The sequence below is a fragment of the Sphaerodactylus townsendi genome, linkage group LG01, assembly GCF_021028975.2.
Source record: "Sphaerodactylus townsendi isolate TG3544 linkage group LG01, MPM_Stown_v2.3, whole genome shotgun sequence".
NCBI classification, from domain to species: Eukaryota; Metazoa; Chordata; class Lepidosauria; order Squamata; family Sphaerodactylidae; genus Sphaerodactylus; species Sphaerodactylus townsendi.
The window spans coordinates 41,678,986-41,698,463 of record NC_059425.1 but is presented as its reverse complement, the minus strand read 5'-3'; the positions used below and the strand labels follow the sequence as shown (position 1 = coordinate 41,698,463).

The 19,478-nt window shown below is 42.5% G+C and overlaps 1 protein-coding gene across 31 annotated transcripts in view; it reads right to left on the bottom strand.

The window, feature by feature from the left end:
• Positions 1 to 19,478, bottom strand: part of NRXN1 (neurexin 1) — a 1,129,265-nt gene that overhangs the window by 611,380 nt on the left and 498,407 nt on the right. For all 31 annotated transcript variants that reach the window (XM_048518867.1, XM_048518884.1, XM_048519026.1 and 28 more), the window contains 2 exons: positions 18,291 to 18,729; positions 2,709 to 3,092 (listed from right to left, as the gene is read on the bottom strand). In XM_048518867.1, the coding sequence (XP_048374824.1) occupies positions 2,709 to 3,092; positions 18,291 to 18,729 (823 nt within the window). The remainder of the gene's footprint in view (positions 1 to 2,708; positions 3,093 to 18,290; positions 18,730 to 19,478) is intronic.

Sequence of the window (19,478 nt, the reverse complement as noted above, 5' to 3'; positions counted from 1 at the left end):
AGTTTGCCACTACAGGAAACAGAATACCAAATTGGATGGGACTTTGATCCTGTCCATCAGGGCTGAAAACCAGGGAATGCTTGCCCGTGCCGATGATGATGATGATTAAAAACCACAGCCACCAGACCTGCAGCCAGTGTTGGCCTCCATATGCATCAGGTTCTTCCAAAGAACTTAGGATGTTGTAATGGTATAGTACATGTGTGGATCCAAGCAATGTGATCTTTTGTAGTTGACAGATGGAGATGTTATCAATATGTAGAAAGTTCAAGTGTCATCCAAGGTTTTTGGAGATAGCACCCAGTGTGCCCATAATTAATGGGTCCACTACTGTTGGTTTTGCCATGATTGCTTGACTTCCATTTTCAGACCTTGGTTTTTAAGAGATAGTGTTACAAACCAGCAGTTATGGTTTGTGCCGTGCTGCTGCTGCTGCTGCTGCTGCTTCTTCTTCTTCTTCTTCTTGTTCTTCTTCTTCTTCTTCTTCTTCTTCTACTACTACTACTACTACTACTACTACTACTACTACTACTACTACTACTACGCATTCCTTTAATTACTCAAGGAATAATGACAGGAGCCACTTCTTACAGCATTCTTAAATTTGTCATTCATACCAACATTTTTTCTTTTTGTAAAGCTGCTTTGTTTGCTAAGGCGAACACAATCTCCTCCCCTTTTAATTGCTTGCAACAATTATAATGATATTGTGTCTACTGGTAAATAGAATGGTTTATCAGCATCCACATATGGATAGTAGCAATAATAACTCTGTGTGGCATGAAAGCTCTGCTGTGCTTTTGAAATCCCAAAAGCTGTAATCATATTAATGCATGACCATGTGGGAAGCAACTATTACTGGAAGGAGGAGAAGTGATTTCAGAGCCATTTCCCCCAGATACTGAGATCCTAGGGTAACATATGCTATGCCGCAAGCTGAATAAACACACCAAGGTTTCAGCAGGACAAACAGCCAGATAACTTTGCAAGAGAATCATTTTTCCATCAGTCCCAGCTGATCAGGTTCTCTGTTCCAGAAAATTAATTTCGGGGGAAACACTCAAACCACACTCAGTGACAACAGATGAATGAAGTGATCCAAGAAAAAATTCCATGGTCTGTCAAAAGTGCTTATGACAAATTCTTTTGGTAAAGATGCAGGAACTGGGGGGAAGGCAGGTTTTCATGTTGTTGTTTTGTCTCTCCAATGACTATGATATGTGGAAAAGAAATATTTTTATATTTAAAAGTGGAGATTTCATCCTCTCTTTTAGAAAATGTTTCTTGTATGTAATAGCAGGATTTTGCCACAAGGTGGTACACCATGCATATTTAACCAAAGACTTCTGCAATTCATCTGACCGTCTAGCATGCCCATTCTGCCAGCCACCGTCCACCAGCAATAAAACAATCTGGAGACATCAAAACAACTGGAATTCTGCCAAAGGCTTGAATCTTTTAAAATACAAAAATCGAGAATCTAAATGTTGCATTTTATACTCTTCACTTGTGCTGAATTTAGAAGAGGAAAATGCTTTCGGCCAAAGCTTTCATCCACCAAAAAAAGTGCTCAGCCTATGCCATTTATTCTGGGGGGAGGGAGGACGGTATAAAGAAAGGTATAAAGAAAATGAGAGAAATAGTTTGTGGGGGCGGGGAGGGGGGAGCCAAACACTTGCTTCATTAGGGTTAGATGGAAATAGGGGTAAATTGAAGCAAACATGTATGAAAATGCATTTCCCCCCCCCTTTGGAATGGGGAGGGGCTTATGAGAACATGGCAGTCCTCACAAAATCTCCCTTTTCATATCAAAAATCTATGTGAAATTTTCACTTCTCCCTAGCGCAGGTCAGATTAAAAAAATTGAGTGATCTAGTGGTTATTTACAAGCATGGTACAGTGAGAGCTACAGTAACATGGTGAATATAAGGAAGAACTGCCCAGTTTGCATCTTGTAACAACCATGAACTCCCTATGGAGCTGTGTTTCTCAACAGAATGTATGACTAATACACACATGCATTTGCAAACAAGTTCTTCATACAATACATAGATGGGATTCCACGGCATTCCTTTTCAAATATCTTACTCACATATCCAGATTTGTTGCTAAGTATTATGTGAACTGAACAGACAGTCCTCTATGAGCACCTCATACACCTCACAGGAAATATAGGCTCACATTGCAGATTTATTTTCAAAATTAATACAGTAGCATACTTTTGGGCACCAAGGAAGATTGATATATCATTATTTACCAAGAGCTTATTTGTAAATGTTCTATTCTTTGGCTAGGCATAGCTATTCTTAAGGAAGTTTTCAAAATCCCTGTCTGCATATATAAACAGAGTGATGTGACGGGTCAAAAGGAGGTAGACAAAGAACGAGTGGATCCCTTCTGCTAAATGAGTAATCTTCCACTGCAGATATACTGAAAGAAGGAGTCCTCCCTGTAATGGAAGGAGTCTTCCAATGGAAGATTCATCACCAAAAAAAGGAAACCATTGAAGTTTCAGTCTCCCTGCTATACTAGTTTGTACCTGCAGGACATTTTCATAAAGGGAACATCCAAAACTCCTCCACTCATTGACTGAAGTGGCACACACCCATTCTACCACCTTAGAACTACCATCTTGTACCTATTTCAATTTACTAAACATTTTTAGATTGTGTTCTGATTGAGAGAAAATGTGTACAACATTTACTTACCTCTCTCACATGACCTGCCCAGATAGCCTGTACCAGAACAATCACAGACATATCTGTTCCAGCCATCCCTACACACACCATTATTTTTACAAGGGTTGCTCAAACACGGCTTTGCTGTTTCTCTTGAACACGAAGGCTTCACCCCGGAAGTGCTCTGGATCTCTGCCATTTGCCGAATGTCTTTGCTTTGGCCATCAATAAATAGATCCCGAATGCAGCCCACATAGCCATAATTGAGTAGTGCTGTCCAAACCTCTGTTGGAAAGACCAACCCTGCTTTGTTTTCTGGCAAACCACCAAGGTATAAGTCATCGTCTAGGTCCAAGATCTCACTCTCTCCTGGTGCAGTGTATGGAGAACGCATTGTATTGACAGAAATAGTACCTGTTTAGAAACAAAACACAGGAATTTTAGCATATGAACTTGGCTTTCAAAGAAGGTAAGACAAATTCATGGAGTATAAGTCTATCAAGAGCGCCGGCATGGTGTAGTGGTAAAGAGAGGTGGCAGAACTGTAATCTGGAAAACTGGGTTTGATTCGCTATCCTTCACACAAAGTCTGCTGGCTGACCCTGGGCCTGTCACAGTTCTCTCAGATCTCTTTTAGCCCATGCAGAGGGAGGAAATAACAAACCACCACTGAACATCTCTTGCCTTGAAACCCCTACAGGATCATCAGCTAAGACTTGATGGTGAAATCACACACGCAGTTCTATCAACAAATGTAAATCCAAATAACTAGAAAGAACCTCCATGTTCAGAGCTGCTCAAACATGATGGTTCTGGTCTTATGTCCTGCTTGTGCACTTCCTCTTGTGCAACTGATGGGCCACATTACAAAACACACAGATGGACTAGATGTGCCTGCTCTTCTGATATTGCTATTTCATTTTGCCATTAACTGTATTATTTGTAAAAAGATGATAACTTCCTCTCCCTTTTTCTCCCTCTTTCCATAATATATAGTACACTTGCTCAGGTGCGCTGCGGACAATATTGTATGGTTGAGTTCCAATGAGCTGGTTGGATGGACAGTCTTACCTTGTCAGGCTTTGACCTAAATGGTATTTTGACCACTTACAACTGTCTGGCCGTTTCCGCACGGAGGCGGAAGCAGCTGGGTTGGCGCATTTCGCGCTGACCCGACGACGCTGGTACCGTCCGCATGGACGGTCCCAGAAAGAGCCGGGACGACGGCGCCGCAGAGCGCCGTTGCCCAGCCGACCCGGCATGTCCCCGGGCCTCTGGCACGTCGCCGAGGCCTGAGGACATCCCCCCCCCGGCCCTGCGCGCCTGCTCCAGCGTCGCAGGGCAGGGGTATTTTGTCCCCAGGCCTCGGCCGAAGCGCCCGAAGGCGTCCGGGGACAAAGGCGTAAGTGCAGGGAGGGAGTGGTGGGGCAGGCGCTTTGAAGCCGGGCCAAGCCGTTACGCACGCGGCAGCGGCTTCTGCCATGGCTGCTTCAGGGAAAGTGCGCTTCCCAGCGCACTCCGGAAATGCCAGCTTGGCACCGGTCGGGTGGCGCGAGGGCAGAGCGGCTGCGATGCAGCTGCACCCCCTGTGCGAATGGTGGCCTGGGGACGGCGTTTTTGTTGTCCCCAGGCCGCCATATTCCGCCCGTGCGGAAACGGCCCCAGATTTTATCTAAAAAAATTTGTAAAACCTTCTCTCATTCTGAAAGTTTATGGCAAATAACAACAGATCAAAACTAAGACTACATTTTACCTGAATGTAAAATGTACCATCCCCTCTCTCCCAACTTTCATGAGATCTAAACTGTCCTGGTTAGGATTCATTCCATGCATAATCCAAGGAAATCATTCTGATGACCTTTCCTTAAATTTCAACGAATTCTGAAGACCAGAACCCAAGGATAACAGAGGAAATGCTTTGGAGACCACAGAGAAAGTGTTGCTTGTTTTTTTAAAGTATTGTGGGTACACAATCTTGAAACTCCAAGAATTATAAATTCTGTGGCAAGTATATTCATGTCTTGCAATACAGAATAAATCACAGGAACAGAAGCCCTTTTAAAACTAGCCCTTGGTGTGCTAGAATAATATACAGTATGATGTATTAAGTCTAATATAAAGTCTAATTCTGAAGACTTTTCTATTTTTTGTGTTTGTTTCTGTATGCATGAGGAAATAAGCCAGCATTACATGGTTCAGATCTGAAGTTCTGGAAGCAGTTATTCCAAATGTTATGTTTTACATAAAAGTAAATGTTATTTAGTAGCTACAGCAGGATTCCCCAACATGGCGCTCATGGAGGCTGGAGGTACTTCCTGAAGCACCACGTGCTTTCGGACAGGGCCTTTGTGAAGGCAGTGAATGCCCCATACAACAAAGCATCTTTTAATATATATCATTTCAGTGTGAAATGGTGTGAGGTGGGGAACAGCAGGGAATCCCTTCTCCATTCCTTTCTGCATGCGTTTATCCTCCCCTTCGCAATTCATCATTAGCTTCTGTGTGTGTGTGTTATCCCCTTGGCCAGCTACTCTCTCTCTCTTGCTATTTCCCACTCCCTTTCTCTAGTGTATATTTTGTAGTTACACCCACCATTCTGCCTCAAAATTCCAAAGGTGCTTGCAGATTCCAAAAAGATTGGGGACCCCTGGGCTAAAATGAGAGGTAAGAACTGCACAGAATCAGGATCATATATCCTCCAAGTCAGGAACCTCACTGACTATGGATTAATTCCTTAATCTTAGTCTAACCTACCTCCCAGAATCTCTGCAAATACATTCATTGTTTGTAAGGAACAGCTAATAATTTGAAGATAAAAATGTAAGAGTGGAGAATCTTATGTTTTACATAAACCTTATGTAAGCTGCTTTGGGTTCCCAATAGGACCCAAATATATGAAGCAAATAAAATGTCTGTATGTTCACTGTAATATGGTAATGGCTAGTTTGGTGATGAGGATAAATAGAGCAGAACATAACCAAGTATGTTGCCTTGAGCTCTTTTAATTAAGAGAATCTCAAGTTTTTAAAATCTTTTATTTAACTCTAGACTAGTGATACTAAATTTATATTCTGATTGTCAATTGTGATCTAATCTGTGGACAGTTAAATTCATGGATTCAGGTCACACTGTCATAAAAACAAATACTTCTGCATGCTTGGTTTGCAAAAAATAATAATCTGTGAACTCACAAATATTGCACCAGAAGATCTAACCCCCCAATAAAAAGTATTGTTTGTGAATGACCAGAGTTGACTTACCTGTGGAATATGGGAGCCACTCTGGATCTGGTCACAGTGGCAGCAGAGTTTGGGAACTGCTCTCAGACACCACTACCACCTCTGTGACCAGGCCCAGAGGCTGTGACCAGGCTGTGAAGGCCTGGAGCTATACTGACCACACTGGACAAAGGGGTGGTAGTGAATGGATTACCCCCCTGTGACTTTCATGAGCCCCCATTAGAATTTGCTTATAATTTGCAAGCATTAGAAAATTGTAAACATTAGTGTAAAATGTCTTGAATATTCTACTCTTGGATTTTTAGAAACTGGTAGGTATAATTTTATTTCCGAGGGATCCATGCAATGGTTTTCAAATATCTGAGCAACTTTTCGCTCACTAAACCAACATTTCCCATAGGTATACTGTGCATTTTACAACTGTACTATTATATTATATGCTTTTTAACAATGTTAAACTGCTAAAAAAGCAAATTAAGAAAACAAAAAAAGCCCTGTGGCACCTTACACTCAAAATTGTATTGTGCTATAAATGTTTGCATGAAAGAATCCACCAAAAACAAAACGCGTCCCAGGCATCAGCCCTGGCGACGCTGTTGCGGCGGGAGAGGAAGGAGTGGAATGCCTCCTCCCCAGCCGGGATGAGGCTGGTCACGTGGGCATGGATCCGTCACGTGACAGGGGCCGGACAACCCTTTAAAAGGGCTGAGCCGGCCAGAAACGGCTTCTTTTGAGGCCGAAAAAGCTGAAAGAATCCACCAAAAACAACACAATACTTCCTATGAAATTATCTTTACCTTCCCATTTTAGGCCTTTTTGGTGCTAGAATTACTGTGCCTAACTTAGCTGCATATCACCTACATGTCCCAGAGAACTGAGCAGTCACCAAGGTATAAACAGAGCATGTGGCAGAATAATTAGAATGTCAGATTAAGATCTGTGAGATCCATGTCTGAGTCTCCACTCTGCTGTAGAGGTTTGCTGGGTGACCGTGGGCCAGTCTCATCTATACTCAGATCAACCTATATCACAAGGCTGTTGTAGGGTTACAGTGATAAAAAGAACAATGTTAGCTGCTTTGGAGTTCCACTGGTGAGAATGGCAGAGTATACATGAAGCAAATGAGTAAAATAAATGCATAAAAGTTATACCCTTATAAATCCATTGACATATAAGGTATTAGGAAAGTGCAATTTATTGGCAGATTGCCGTATAATATATCACTGTTTTATAACTTATGAAATGGGCTATTTGCAAGTCCTTTGATTGTATGCATCATCACCACATAACTGAGAATTATTATTAAGTTAAAAAATACTCAGACCAGAGAGACTCAGAGGATTTTTTTTCCCTAGAAAGAATGAGAGTCGATCCATTTTAAAAAAGGCTTTGGTTATTTAAGATTGCAATGAATAAGCACAGCAACTCCTAGACTGCCTAAGAGAAGGGGGGGGGGGTACTCCACAACATTGGTTTGAAATGGATATCTGAAAAGTGCTGCTCTGAGCAGGAGTGTGATTACACTAAACCTCTAATTATATACTCTGGAGACAGCCATGTGCCTTTTTCTTCCCCTGTAATTTCTAGCGCTTAAACTGGAACTCTGACTTTAATTCAAAATCTCAATGACTCCTTAGCCCTTAAATGCTGGCTTAGCTGTGAAAAACTGCTGATACAATCTGGTTTACACCACCAAGCACAACTGGAGTTTGACAAGAATAATAAGTTCCCTCTCTGATGCCAACGTGTAATGATGATTCCCAGGCGCGTGAATGGCAGCTGGGTGTGAGAAATATTTGTGAGATTCTTTATTGACAACACTGAAGAGATGTATTCAAATAACACTCTAGTTTCAGGATGCCATGATTAACCTGGCCCTTGCATGTTGCAAACCCCACAGAGAGCAAAGACTTTTGCTTTGTTGTGTGTGGGAATTTCCCCTCCCCACTTTTGCTTCAAATGCAAACTTGGCAGTCCTGCAAACAGAAGAGCCAAACATCTCCCATAGGTATGTGCTAATGAGCCTCTTCAATCATATTCATTATCTCAGCAATTTAGTTCTCATAAGTCTGCTTACTAAAACCAAGACATTTGTGCTCATATGTATTTCTAAATCTCGTCTCATCTTGCGCTCAATTTTTTTTGAGTGAGAGAGAATGAAAGAGCAGCAGGTACACCCACTTGTATACCCTTTTTTAAAAATCAGTTTGCTCTATTAAGCTCTGGTGCAAAATTCTGTTAATCATTTATTTGCAAATGAAGAATTCTTTCTGATAGTTTGAGGGGGGTCCAAATTAGCTGCCCAGCAGTAAATACATACTGGTCATATGAAAATGTTGGCTCCTACAGGAACATCAACCCAGTGATGCAGCAGGTCTGCAGGGAGCCACCACAACCTCCCCACTCCCAATTTCATCTGCCCCCCCCCCATGACCCTGATCAAAAATAAATATCTAAAACAAAACAAATCACTTGGCTTTCTGTTACAATGGACAGAATAAGAATTGTTACGTGGGAATGAGGTCTATTGAATTCAGTGAAAAATCAGTCTTTCTCAAACAGGACTAAACTGCAAAAAGGCTTACAATTATTATTATTTTTTTACGAACCTGAAATGAACAAAAAAGCAAACTCGCAAGAGGCTTAATGGTGGAAGTAATTGAAGAGATGTGAGAAGTCAGTTTGTTGTATAGGGAGAAGAGACAGATGAACCACATCTCCAGATGGTGTTGTCCTCTTGTACCTACACTAACTTTAGAAAGTGATCCTAGTATCTGAATGCGAAAATCCACCGAATCCCACCTCTCTCTTCCTATTGCATGCCATGCTGTTTCATTCCATTTTATTCCATCCTCTCCTCTCCTATTTCCTTAAAGAGGAAAAGCAAAAGCATGAGAACAAAGGAGATTGGACAAATAAAATGATCCTAGGGATAATTTCCAGAGTGGACCAATTCATGCTCCTGATCATGATGAAGGTACAGATCCTTAGTAGATCATATGGTACATGGACTGGATCTTTTGGGAGTAGTCCCAAACAGTATCCTTAGATGCAAGTCCGATGCAGTCAGTGGGGATTATCCCTAGTTTTCTGTTTTCCTTGCATATGAGCTTTTAAAAAAATCACCATATAATATAAATGAAATACAATGTATCATTGCTCTATAACATACATCTGATTAAATAGATTCTAATTATGAAAACTGGAACTACAATATATCTTATTTTTATGGCAGCAGAAGATTCTTTTTTGTTTTACCACAATAGACTAACATAAGTACTCTCTATCATTTGTCTTTTCTAGTCAGTTTGTGCAAATATCTCACTAGAACTTAGACTAAGAATTAGTTTTCAGGACACACTGAGATTTATTTATTTATTTATTTGATTCTTAACCTGCCTTTTCCCAATCCAATTGAGCTCAGGGAAGCTTACAACAGCAATTAAAACCACACATTTACAGTTAAAATCCTACATATTATTCAACACTAAAAAGTTTTCATGGTACCATGAAACATGTTAAAAAATGGGAACCTCCAAGGAGGAACAAATGAGGACAAAACACTATGTTCAGTAGGGAAAGGGAAATAAACAATTAATTTGGAATTAGGCAAGGGGAAAAGGGAGTGGGGAAAGAGAGGCCCTTTCCGCACCACAACGGTGCGGGGGTGCATCAGAATAAACAATGTCAACGCACCCCCCTGGGACTGTTCGCATGGATGCCTACCTTGCCGCCGAATGCCTACCTTGTCTCCTGGCTTCCAGCTCATCGCAGAAGCCAGGGGACATGCCCCCGCAGCCTGGAGCGACGGCTCTGGAGTTGCAGGCCAGGGGGGCGTGTCCCCTGGCCTCTGCGACAAGCCGGAAGCCAGGAGACAAGGTAGGCATTCAGGAAAGGGGGGGGAATGGCGCCTTCCAGCTGCTGCCGTTCGCACTGTAGCATTTGGAAGCCGCTGTTTCCGAAATACCTCGCTCAGGGAGCGAGGTTTGGAAACAGTGGCTTCGCGCCACTCGGGGGTTGCGAGGCTGCCGCTACTGTGATGTGGCAGCGGCCATGCGAACCCCTCCCCAGGGACGCTGTTTTTAGCGTCCCTGGGACGCTGTATTCCGCCCGTGCGGAAACAGCCAAAGAGAGTGAGGAAGGCTAGATAGATGGAAACTATAACTTGTCTCAACTATAGGTCTGACAGAACATCTCAGCCTTACACACCCTGTAGAACTGCAACAAATATAATAATGTCCAGGTCTCACTGGATAGAGAGTTCCTCCAGGCCAAGCCCAGAGCTGGAAAGGCACTGGCTGAGGACAGTCAAATTGCCTTTGAGTCAGAGACCCCAAGTAAATTGTTTCCTGCTACGTTTAGTGCTCCTCCTTGTAGGGGGGAGGTATATCAGAAGAGGCAATCTTCAAGTATGATAATCCCAGTCTATTTAGGGCCTTAAAGGTGCACATTAAAACCTTGAACCTGATCTGGTACCCCACCTGGAGCTAGTAGAGCTGGTGGAGCATGGGTTGAATTTGCCAGTGCTCCACCAGCTGTACTAGGATTCCCACAAGGACCCATGCCATTGCATTCTTGACCAGCTGAAGTTTCCAGAGCAGTCTTAAGGGCAGCCCTGCATAGAGTGAGTTACAGCAGTCTAATCTGAAATGACCTTTGCACAGATTACAGTCAGGCTGAGACAGAAAAAGGGCCAGCTGCCAAATCTGGTAAAGGTGAAAAAATGCCTCTCTCACTACATTTGAACCTGTGCCTCCATTGATAAGCAGGCATCTAGAGTCATTCTGTAATCCCTGATGGTCAGTGCTGTTGTCAATAGTTGACAGCAGACACTCCAAGCCTAAATCTCTCTAGTGCAAGCACAGGACCTCCCTCTTCGATGGATTAAGTTTCTGTCAACTCTATCTCAGCCATTTCTCCACAGCTTCTAAACAACTGGCCAGTATCATCAGGGTGATGATCATCAGATCATCAGATGAGTATCATCAGATGATCCAGCTGGTCATCAGCAGATATAGCTGGGTGTCATCTGTATACTGATTACAACTCAGCTTAAAACTCTGGATCAACTGGGCAACGGGTTGCATATAGATGCTAAATAATATTAGAGAGAGGAGGGCCTCTGTACACCTAAAGGTGCCACGATAATATCCTTTCCCCTAGTGCTAATCTCTGTTCCCACCTTGGAGAAATGAGATTAGCCATTGTAAGGCTGACCCAAGTATACCAGTGTTGGCAAGTCAGTTGGTCAAGAGTTCATGATCGACCATGTCAAACACTGCCATCAGATGGTGTAGTGACAGCAGTGCTGGTCCTTCTTGATCCAGCTGTTTATAAAGATTGTCTGTCTGCAAAGAGGGCAGTTAGTACCACCCCTGTCCCATACCCCTTTTGAAACCAGACTGAAATACATGCAAGGCCAATGTGTCCTCCAGGAATACCTGGAGCTGGTCTGCTGACACTTTCTCAACTACTTTATCCAGGAATGAAAGATTTGACGTGGGGCAGCAACTGGATGGATCAGTAGGATCCAAAGATGGCTTCTTTAAGAGTGGCTTTTAGGGAATGTATTTGGTTTTCTGTCTTTGAACAAAATTGCAGCAATAGCTTGTCTAATGTGGAATGACAAACATCAATAATGACTCTGCCAGGATGAGCCAGAGCAAGGCAGGATAGGTAGGTAATGTTGATCCCAATTCCTGTAGAGTTGCTTTGAAAGACCTGGCATCAAAGCTCAATTACAGTAAGGATCAAGGAAACTGGAACTCATTCTCCCTACCATCACAAGCTAAACACATAAAAACAACAACAAAAAGGTAACATGAAGATCAAACATAGGAAACTGCTTGTGACAATGGGGAATCCATGAAAAAACACAACTGGGTACAGAGCAGAAAGAGTTTCTGGGCTGTGCCACATGATAAAATCCTGGACTGGAAGAAAGATGCTCAGCACTGGGTGATGCATTATGCCCCTGGCTTTCTCTGGTGGTTGTCAAGCATACTTGTGCCGAGAGTTCCTGGATGACACCTGCTTCACAGATATATGTGGAGGCTTCATTTAGATTGTGACTGCAGCACATGGGTTTAAACTTTCCTCCCTGCAACATCTTCCCAACCTGAAACATGTGATGGCCACTAACCTGGATAGCTTTAAAAGGGGCTTGGACAGATTTATGGAGAAGTCGATTTATGGCTACCAATCTTGATCCTCCTTGATCTGAGATTGCAAATGCCTCAACAGACCAGGTGATCGGGAGCAACAGCTGCAGAAGACCATTGCTTTCACCTCCTGCATGTGAGCTCCCCAAGGCACCTGGTGGGCCACTGCGAGTAGCAGAGAGCTGGACTAGATGGACTTTGGTCTGATCCAGCTGGCTTGTTCTTATGTTCTTATGTTCTTAAACAGCCCCTGGAGCTGTTTTCATGTCATTTTCTACCTGGGGGCAAAGAATAACATTTGATTCCTTGGATTCAGACAAGATTTCCAGTGACAGCAATATCACATTTGTGCAAACTTTACTCACTAGTGTTAATATTAATGATGACTCTTGTTTAATGTAAGCTCCATTTACTATGCATACCTACTTTTCATGGGCAGACGGGCAGACCACCTACCCACTGGTGGATGTAACTCAAGGGAACCAGGTGGAATTACTGAACATCCTCCAGATATTCAGCAACCTAATTCAACGGAGCCTAGTTCAGATAGGACTTGGGAGCCTTCCTTGCTGTCCCTTTCCCATTTCATATTGGCCATAGAGATGGCCTCCAATAACTGGGCCTCCAATAGGTCCTAAATTCTATTTAATGCAGGCTCAACAGCATCACAAGAAAACATGGAATTGCCTTATACTGAATCAGATTAATGGTCCATCAGTATTGTCTGCTCAGGTTGGCAAAAAACTCCAGTATCTCAGGTGGAGCTCTTTCACATGACCTATCACCTGAACCTTTTAACTGGAGACACCAGGGATTGAACCTGGGACTTTGAGCATGCCAAGTAGATGCTTTATGGTGCTATGGTTTTGTTAAACAAGCTTTCTGGGAACAATGAGAAAGGTACCTCTGACGATTCTCAGAGTCCTCGGATGAGCTTCAGGCATGCAGATGGAGAAGCAAATAAATAACAATAGACTAACATAGCCTCTCTTGAAGCATCCTCTTAGCAGTTTTCAATTTAAAAATCCACAAAAATAAACTGGACAAAAGTATCACAGAACTCCCATTTTGTATAACATGGTCCTCATACTATGAATTCCAAGAGTACCATGATATTATAAATTATAGTCTTGTTATGTAGTACAAAAATTATATATCACTCTACGTTTTGTTTTGCTTTCAGCAGAAACTTGGCTTGGAATCCAGCTGTCATTGTCAAGAGAAATATTGTAACATAGGCCAACACATTCTACTAACTAATGGAGTTTGGATTAATTGCCAACAGCAAATCAATTTCAGCTGAGGCAAGAATTAGACATTACATCAGATGCACCACTGCTGTTGAAAACAGCAGCACTGTATCTCCTCCGTCAAGTAACACAAAATATGTGACAAAACATCACTGTGCTTCAGGTTGCCTTGCTCTTGCTCTACTTCAATGGCTGATCCTTGCAAGGGAAGAAAAACGTGGAGAACCATGACAACCAAGTCATATGGTCTAAATTAGTAGATACTGCTGGTAAAATAAGACCCAAAGCTGCTATTTTAATCAGGTGTCCTGTGTCTTTTGTGAATATTTAGAGTTCCCTTAAAAACACAGAGAGAAATACAGCACAATCCAAACAGAAGTATGCAATTTTAATCCTACCGACTTTAATAATCTTAGAAGGGTGTAACTCTGTTTAGGATTACACTGTCTGCTCTCTATATCATATATCACACTTCTCCCCAACCAGTAAAACATTCCTATGATGGTTCCCATACCTGATTCCAGTGAAAATGTATTGTGATTCAGACATGGTAAATAGGTGTCAGTGTCTCAAGAGAATGAAATTACTCTAGAATTACACTTTTTTTCTCTACCCAAGTTGTTGTCCAGATTCTTTGCTTGTACTGTAACAACATGTTTTAATGGAATATAATTTCAACAACCATAATGAGATGGTTTTCCGATACAGTGGTTCTCTAGTTTAGCAACCTTGAGTTCCCCATTTTGATTCAAATTTTATGACCCTCAAGATCTCCCCTCCTTTCTCTGGTGAGAATCACACTAGCTGTATCTTAAAAGCAAGTTTATGTCAAAGTTTGTACTCTCTATACATAGCTCCCAGGCCTAGTTTCATAGAGTAGATTGTTAGAGCCACAACTCCAAGGCCCATGATATAAGTTCCAATCAATCGCAGGCCAAAACTAGCTACTGTGTTTGGTCATTAGAAGAAGAGTTATTTTTTATACCCTGCTTTGCTCTACCATAAGGTTTCTCAAAACAGTTTACAATCACCTTCCCTTCCAGGCCAACCATACCTTGTGTAGTAGGTGGGGCTGAGAGAGTTCAGAGAGAACTGTGACTGGCCCAACATCACCCAGTAGGCTTCATGTGTTGGAGAGAAACAAAACTAGTTCTCCAGATTGCAGTCTATTATTCTTAACCCTGACACCATGCTGGCTTTCAGGTGAGTTGAACCCAACCCTAATGCTTGCACAGCCAAATATAATGTCAAGAAACTAAAGTTCCCAAGCATGTTGGGGTCCAATTCAGCTCAGGGCAACAGCCAAATAAAGGAGGATCTTTAGACTTTAGGATTCTTCCCTGTATGCTTGTGTGCTTGAGAGTTTCAGTTCCCTAATGTCATGATTGGCTGTTCAAGCATCATAGAAAGACTGAGGGAACCCAACCTGTCTCATTGCCAAATGTAAAGCCCTGATCGGGCCTCATTCCTCAATTGGAACAGACTTTGGCCTGGAGATAGTAGTAAACTTTCTTATTGGTTAATAACTTCTAGCCAGGGGCTAGCAGAACAGTGATGGGAGCAGACCTTTAAAACACTTCAGAATTGATCAAACAAATCAAACAAGCATTACACAACTCAAGAATTTCTGATATTCAATGGAAAATTCCCATTGGCTCCTTTGGCTTATGGCTAATGTGAATGGGATAAATTCTGTTCATTACTCTTTAGTTAATTTTCCCCTGAAATACAACAACCTGTTTATTCTCTTCTATTAAGGGATTTGAATTCTGTTTCTAATCAAATCTGTTTTAATCAAAAAGAAATTTAAAAAGACAATGAGGAGGAAGAGATATTCTGCAAAAATCCATATTTTCACTCTGTGGATGCCATGTCTTCCCAAACCATCCTGTCTTTGTACTGGAGTTGACCACCACGTGGTCTGTCAGATAAAACAACTGCAAGGGTGCATTGAGAAATGAAGGAGAAATCCTTTTAAAATGAGAGTAAGAGGAATCAATGGCTTTATCTGAAAATCTGGATTTTGGAAAAAGGAATTCTCCTTCTCATAACAACACTATTTATGGGTACAGATTTTCAGATCTCTTTCTGCTTCTATGACGAACTTCTGAGCATTGGAAGATGTAAAACAATTCAGTTTTATACACTGTTCCAATATATTCAAAGTTTTTTTCAATTTTCCAGTTTGAAATACCAAAGAAAAGAAGTTCTAGGCAACCATGAATCCCCTTTGTTTCTGTTACACTCATAGAAGAGAGCCTCACTAAACTTCTATGCCAAATCAGGGTGATTGTTTGTGACAGAATTACTAGTTCAACTCCCAGAGCAGAATGCAAAGAGAATTTGGGCAGAGTCTCTTGAAGTGAAACATCTGAAGAACTGGGGCCCTTTCCGCACAGGCCAAATACGGCACCCTGGGGACGGCAAAAACGCCGTCCCCAGGGAGCCGTTCACACAGGGGGTGCAGCTGCTTCACAGCCGCCGTTTTCCTACCTCGCTTCCCGAGCGAGGTTTACGGAAAACGGTGGTTTCGAGCCGCTGCCGTGCGAACGGCAGCAGCTCGAAGGCGCCCTCCCTCCCCCGCTTGCACAGTCCACCTACTGTTTCTGTGGCCGTCCAGCACGTCGCTGAGGCCTGGGGACACGCCCCCTGACCTGCGATGCCGGAGCAGTCACACAGGGCAGGGGGGGCTTGGGCCGCAGGCCCTGGGGAGGGCAGAAGCCAACCTGAAGAAAGTCAGGGGGCAGGGCACCATGGCAGCCGGTCCAGGAGGCGGCCTGTCGCCATGGCGCCCATCCGAGCAACCTTTGCCTCTGGCCCTGCCTCCGAGCCCCACCCCGAGGGCCTGGGGAGGGAAGGAGGTGGCTTGGATGTCCATCGCATACTGCCCATGGGGACAGGGGGTCAAATGACCACCAGGTCAGTGTGGGGAGGAGGGGGTGGGGGCATCTGGGGTCATTTGACCCTCCTGTCCCCGTGGGTGGTACACCCCTTATAGGAGGCCCTTTTGTAAAACAGTTCTTCCCCTATGATTTGCAAGCTCCCAGTTTGGTAAACTACACACAAGAGCAATAATGTTTACATCTTTTAAAGTTGTAACTACACTGGGAGGAATCATAATTTCACAATGAAAAAATTACTTCCATCACCCTACTGTCATTCTTTTAGGAAAACAAATGTTGTGCTCCCTGAATGTCAATTGCAGTGAAGAAAAAACCCTGCTACATATGATTTATCTGAGTCCTAGTTAGATAAAGGTCTTTTCCACATACACCATTCATGACATTTTCAGGCTGGAAATTAAAAATTTTCTTCATGGAATTCTGCATTGTTTCCCGTCCCCTCCAACCTTTTGGTTTTGGAAACGTTTTCAAAACACTTTTTTCTCTGTTGTATCTGAAAGCATTTTCACAGCATTTCTTTTCACTGATATGTTTCTGAGCCGGCTTTCCTCACAGTGTGAGGAAATGTTTTCTTTTTCTTGCCAAAACCATTGGGCCATTTTCCACACCCTTTGTGTAGTAGCCAAACTTCAATTTCAGTGCTTGCTCTGCCATTTTTTTGCTTCCTCATCTCACCACTTCGCCCTTCTCTTAAAATGTATTATTTCTGCCGTTTTTCTCCCCCCTCATATTTTTGGGGTATCCCCAAATTATCAGTGTTATGAAGCATGTGGGGGAAAAACAAACTGGTGGCCAGGAAACATTTTGAGAAGGGGAGTCAGAACAAACTTTGTTGTAAACATGGGAATTCAAAACGTCTTCAAAATGGCCTATGTTTTATGTGTGGAGAAGGCCAAAGTAAGACAAATGAATTTGAAAAGAAACCATGCACACATGCATTTTTATTGCAACTGACTTATAATTCCTGGTTATTGATCAATGAATGACATTTCTGGAAGGAAATTATCTGGTAACTGATGTTATGTGTAGCTGGTAACTGAACTTATGCGTAGAGTGGCTGCTGAATTCTTCCCCTCAAAAGGAAATGCAATCAAGTTTTGAGAACCCTACTTGAATGAACAATTTGCTTGAATTTTAAGAACGCTTTATATAATTTATAGGCCCAAATAAAACAGTATGAATTTTAAGAGATGGCAAAAGAATTCTGATGGGGGAAGAAGGATTTTATTAAAAGTCTATGCCATGGCCACTTATTCATTCCTTTGAAAGTGTCTGGGGATTCTTTCTCTTTGCCACTAGCTTTTATAGCTATCCAGAATGTCCCATTCCTGCAATTTTTTAGAATGATGCTGAAAGGCTTAATGAACACATCTGCACTAGGGCTGCCATATGTCTGCTGGGAGCAGGTAATCTTCCTCTTCTAGCAGCTGTTGCCTGCTAGCTCACCAACAGTCAGTAGGAAGGGGTTTTTTGGCGGGGTGGGGTGGGGTGGGGTGGGGTGGGGGAGGTGGTCAATAGCTGTAATTGGCAGCTCAACATCCCTTTTGGGAAAAGGTTACATCAGTCTTCTCCAGAAATTGCCTGAAATGCTGTGGTAAGTTATAGAGTTTTCAGCAATTCCTAGAGGGGTAAGACATTAGTTATGGGGAAAACCTGAAAGTAATGTTGCATCATCACCAAGTGCCTCTCCCATGTCCCTGCCCCTCGGTACTCTTGCTGGTTGCAAGGCAACCCTAGTTGTGCATAGGGCATATGTTTCACAGTGACATCTTAAGCAAGTATACTCTTTTTAGTCCACTGAAAACAATGGGATTGCAAAGGTGAAACTCTACTTAGGATGGCACTGCACCTCTCCCAAATGCCTTAAAAACATATATCTGCAAAGTGGGTAATGCTTGGTTATCTTGTATTTGTCCTATTTGGTATACTTTACAAATGATTTGTTTTAGGTCTTAATATCCCATATTAATCACTTTCATTACATGATTCTCTTGGGTTTACAGAAAACAAGAAGAAAACAAGAAGAATTTAGAATGATTTTTCTCCTCCCCAAACTTACCAGATCTTCCATCCCTTTGAAAGTCAACATGGTACCATTCTCCATCATTCACCTTCTTCTGCAAAGCTTTTATTTTGATTGTACCAGATCCCATGTCCAACAGCAGGTAGAGGTGGCCATCAAGCATCTCAATAGCAAAAAAGTCAACCTTGACCATTTGTGGATGTTTGGCATCTTTTTGATGTCGTGGTTTACCATGGCTGAAAAGGATCAGCCCGTTTGGCTCAGTAGTGCGGAAGTCAAAAGATATTGAACCTGTTTTCTTGGCATTCCACTTTGGCAAAGAGATAAAAGACTCTGGTGTTTCGAAAGTGATTGGATCCAAGGTTGCTACATCCTCACACTTAAACGCTACAATTCCATGGATCTTCATTTTAGGATCTCCTTGCTTGGCAAGCCGAGATAGTTCCAGCCTCACATCATTATTTTTATATACAACCTGCAGAGAAAACACAGTGATTACCAGAATGCACTTCACAAGGCAAACAAAATTGACTATAGTTGGGCATGCTAAAATGATAAAACTACTTCATGTATCAGAATCAGGGAATGGAAGGCTGCATGGGTATAGCCTGATCTTGTCAGATCTCAGAAACCAAGCAGGGTCAGTACTTGAAAGGGAAATCTCCAAGGAAGGCAATGTCAAAACGACCTCTGCTTCTCACTTGCGTATAAAGGCCCTTGTTACCATAAATCGGCTGTGACTTCATGGTACATAGTACACCCAGAAACATATATTCATAGAATTAGTTTTCTACAGCTGGGAACGTGCAGCTGCAAGTGATATTTTTTCCATCTTCACTAAGTCTTGCAGTTGACTCTCTGCCTGTCCCACCCTGATCTAACCATGATGATCCATGCAACCGATACCTCCAGATTAAACAACAGATCAGATTCCTGTTCACCCCCAAAGCAACCAACTAGTCCCACAGTGAATACGGAGAAGGTGGGTGGACAGCTGAGGGAGATGCATATTGCAAGGAGGCACTAAAAACTTATAAACAAAACCCTGTTCTTCTCCTGATTGGTTAGAAAACATGAGGCTCTCACATGAGGCACACACCATGCAGGGCAGATAATTTAAGTTGCTAGATTAATATATTTCTCTTACGGAGAAATATATAGCAAAAAGAGAAACTATGATACATCTTTCATGCTGCCTTCCAAGCTTCTTCTGTTCCTTTAAAT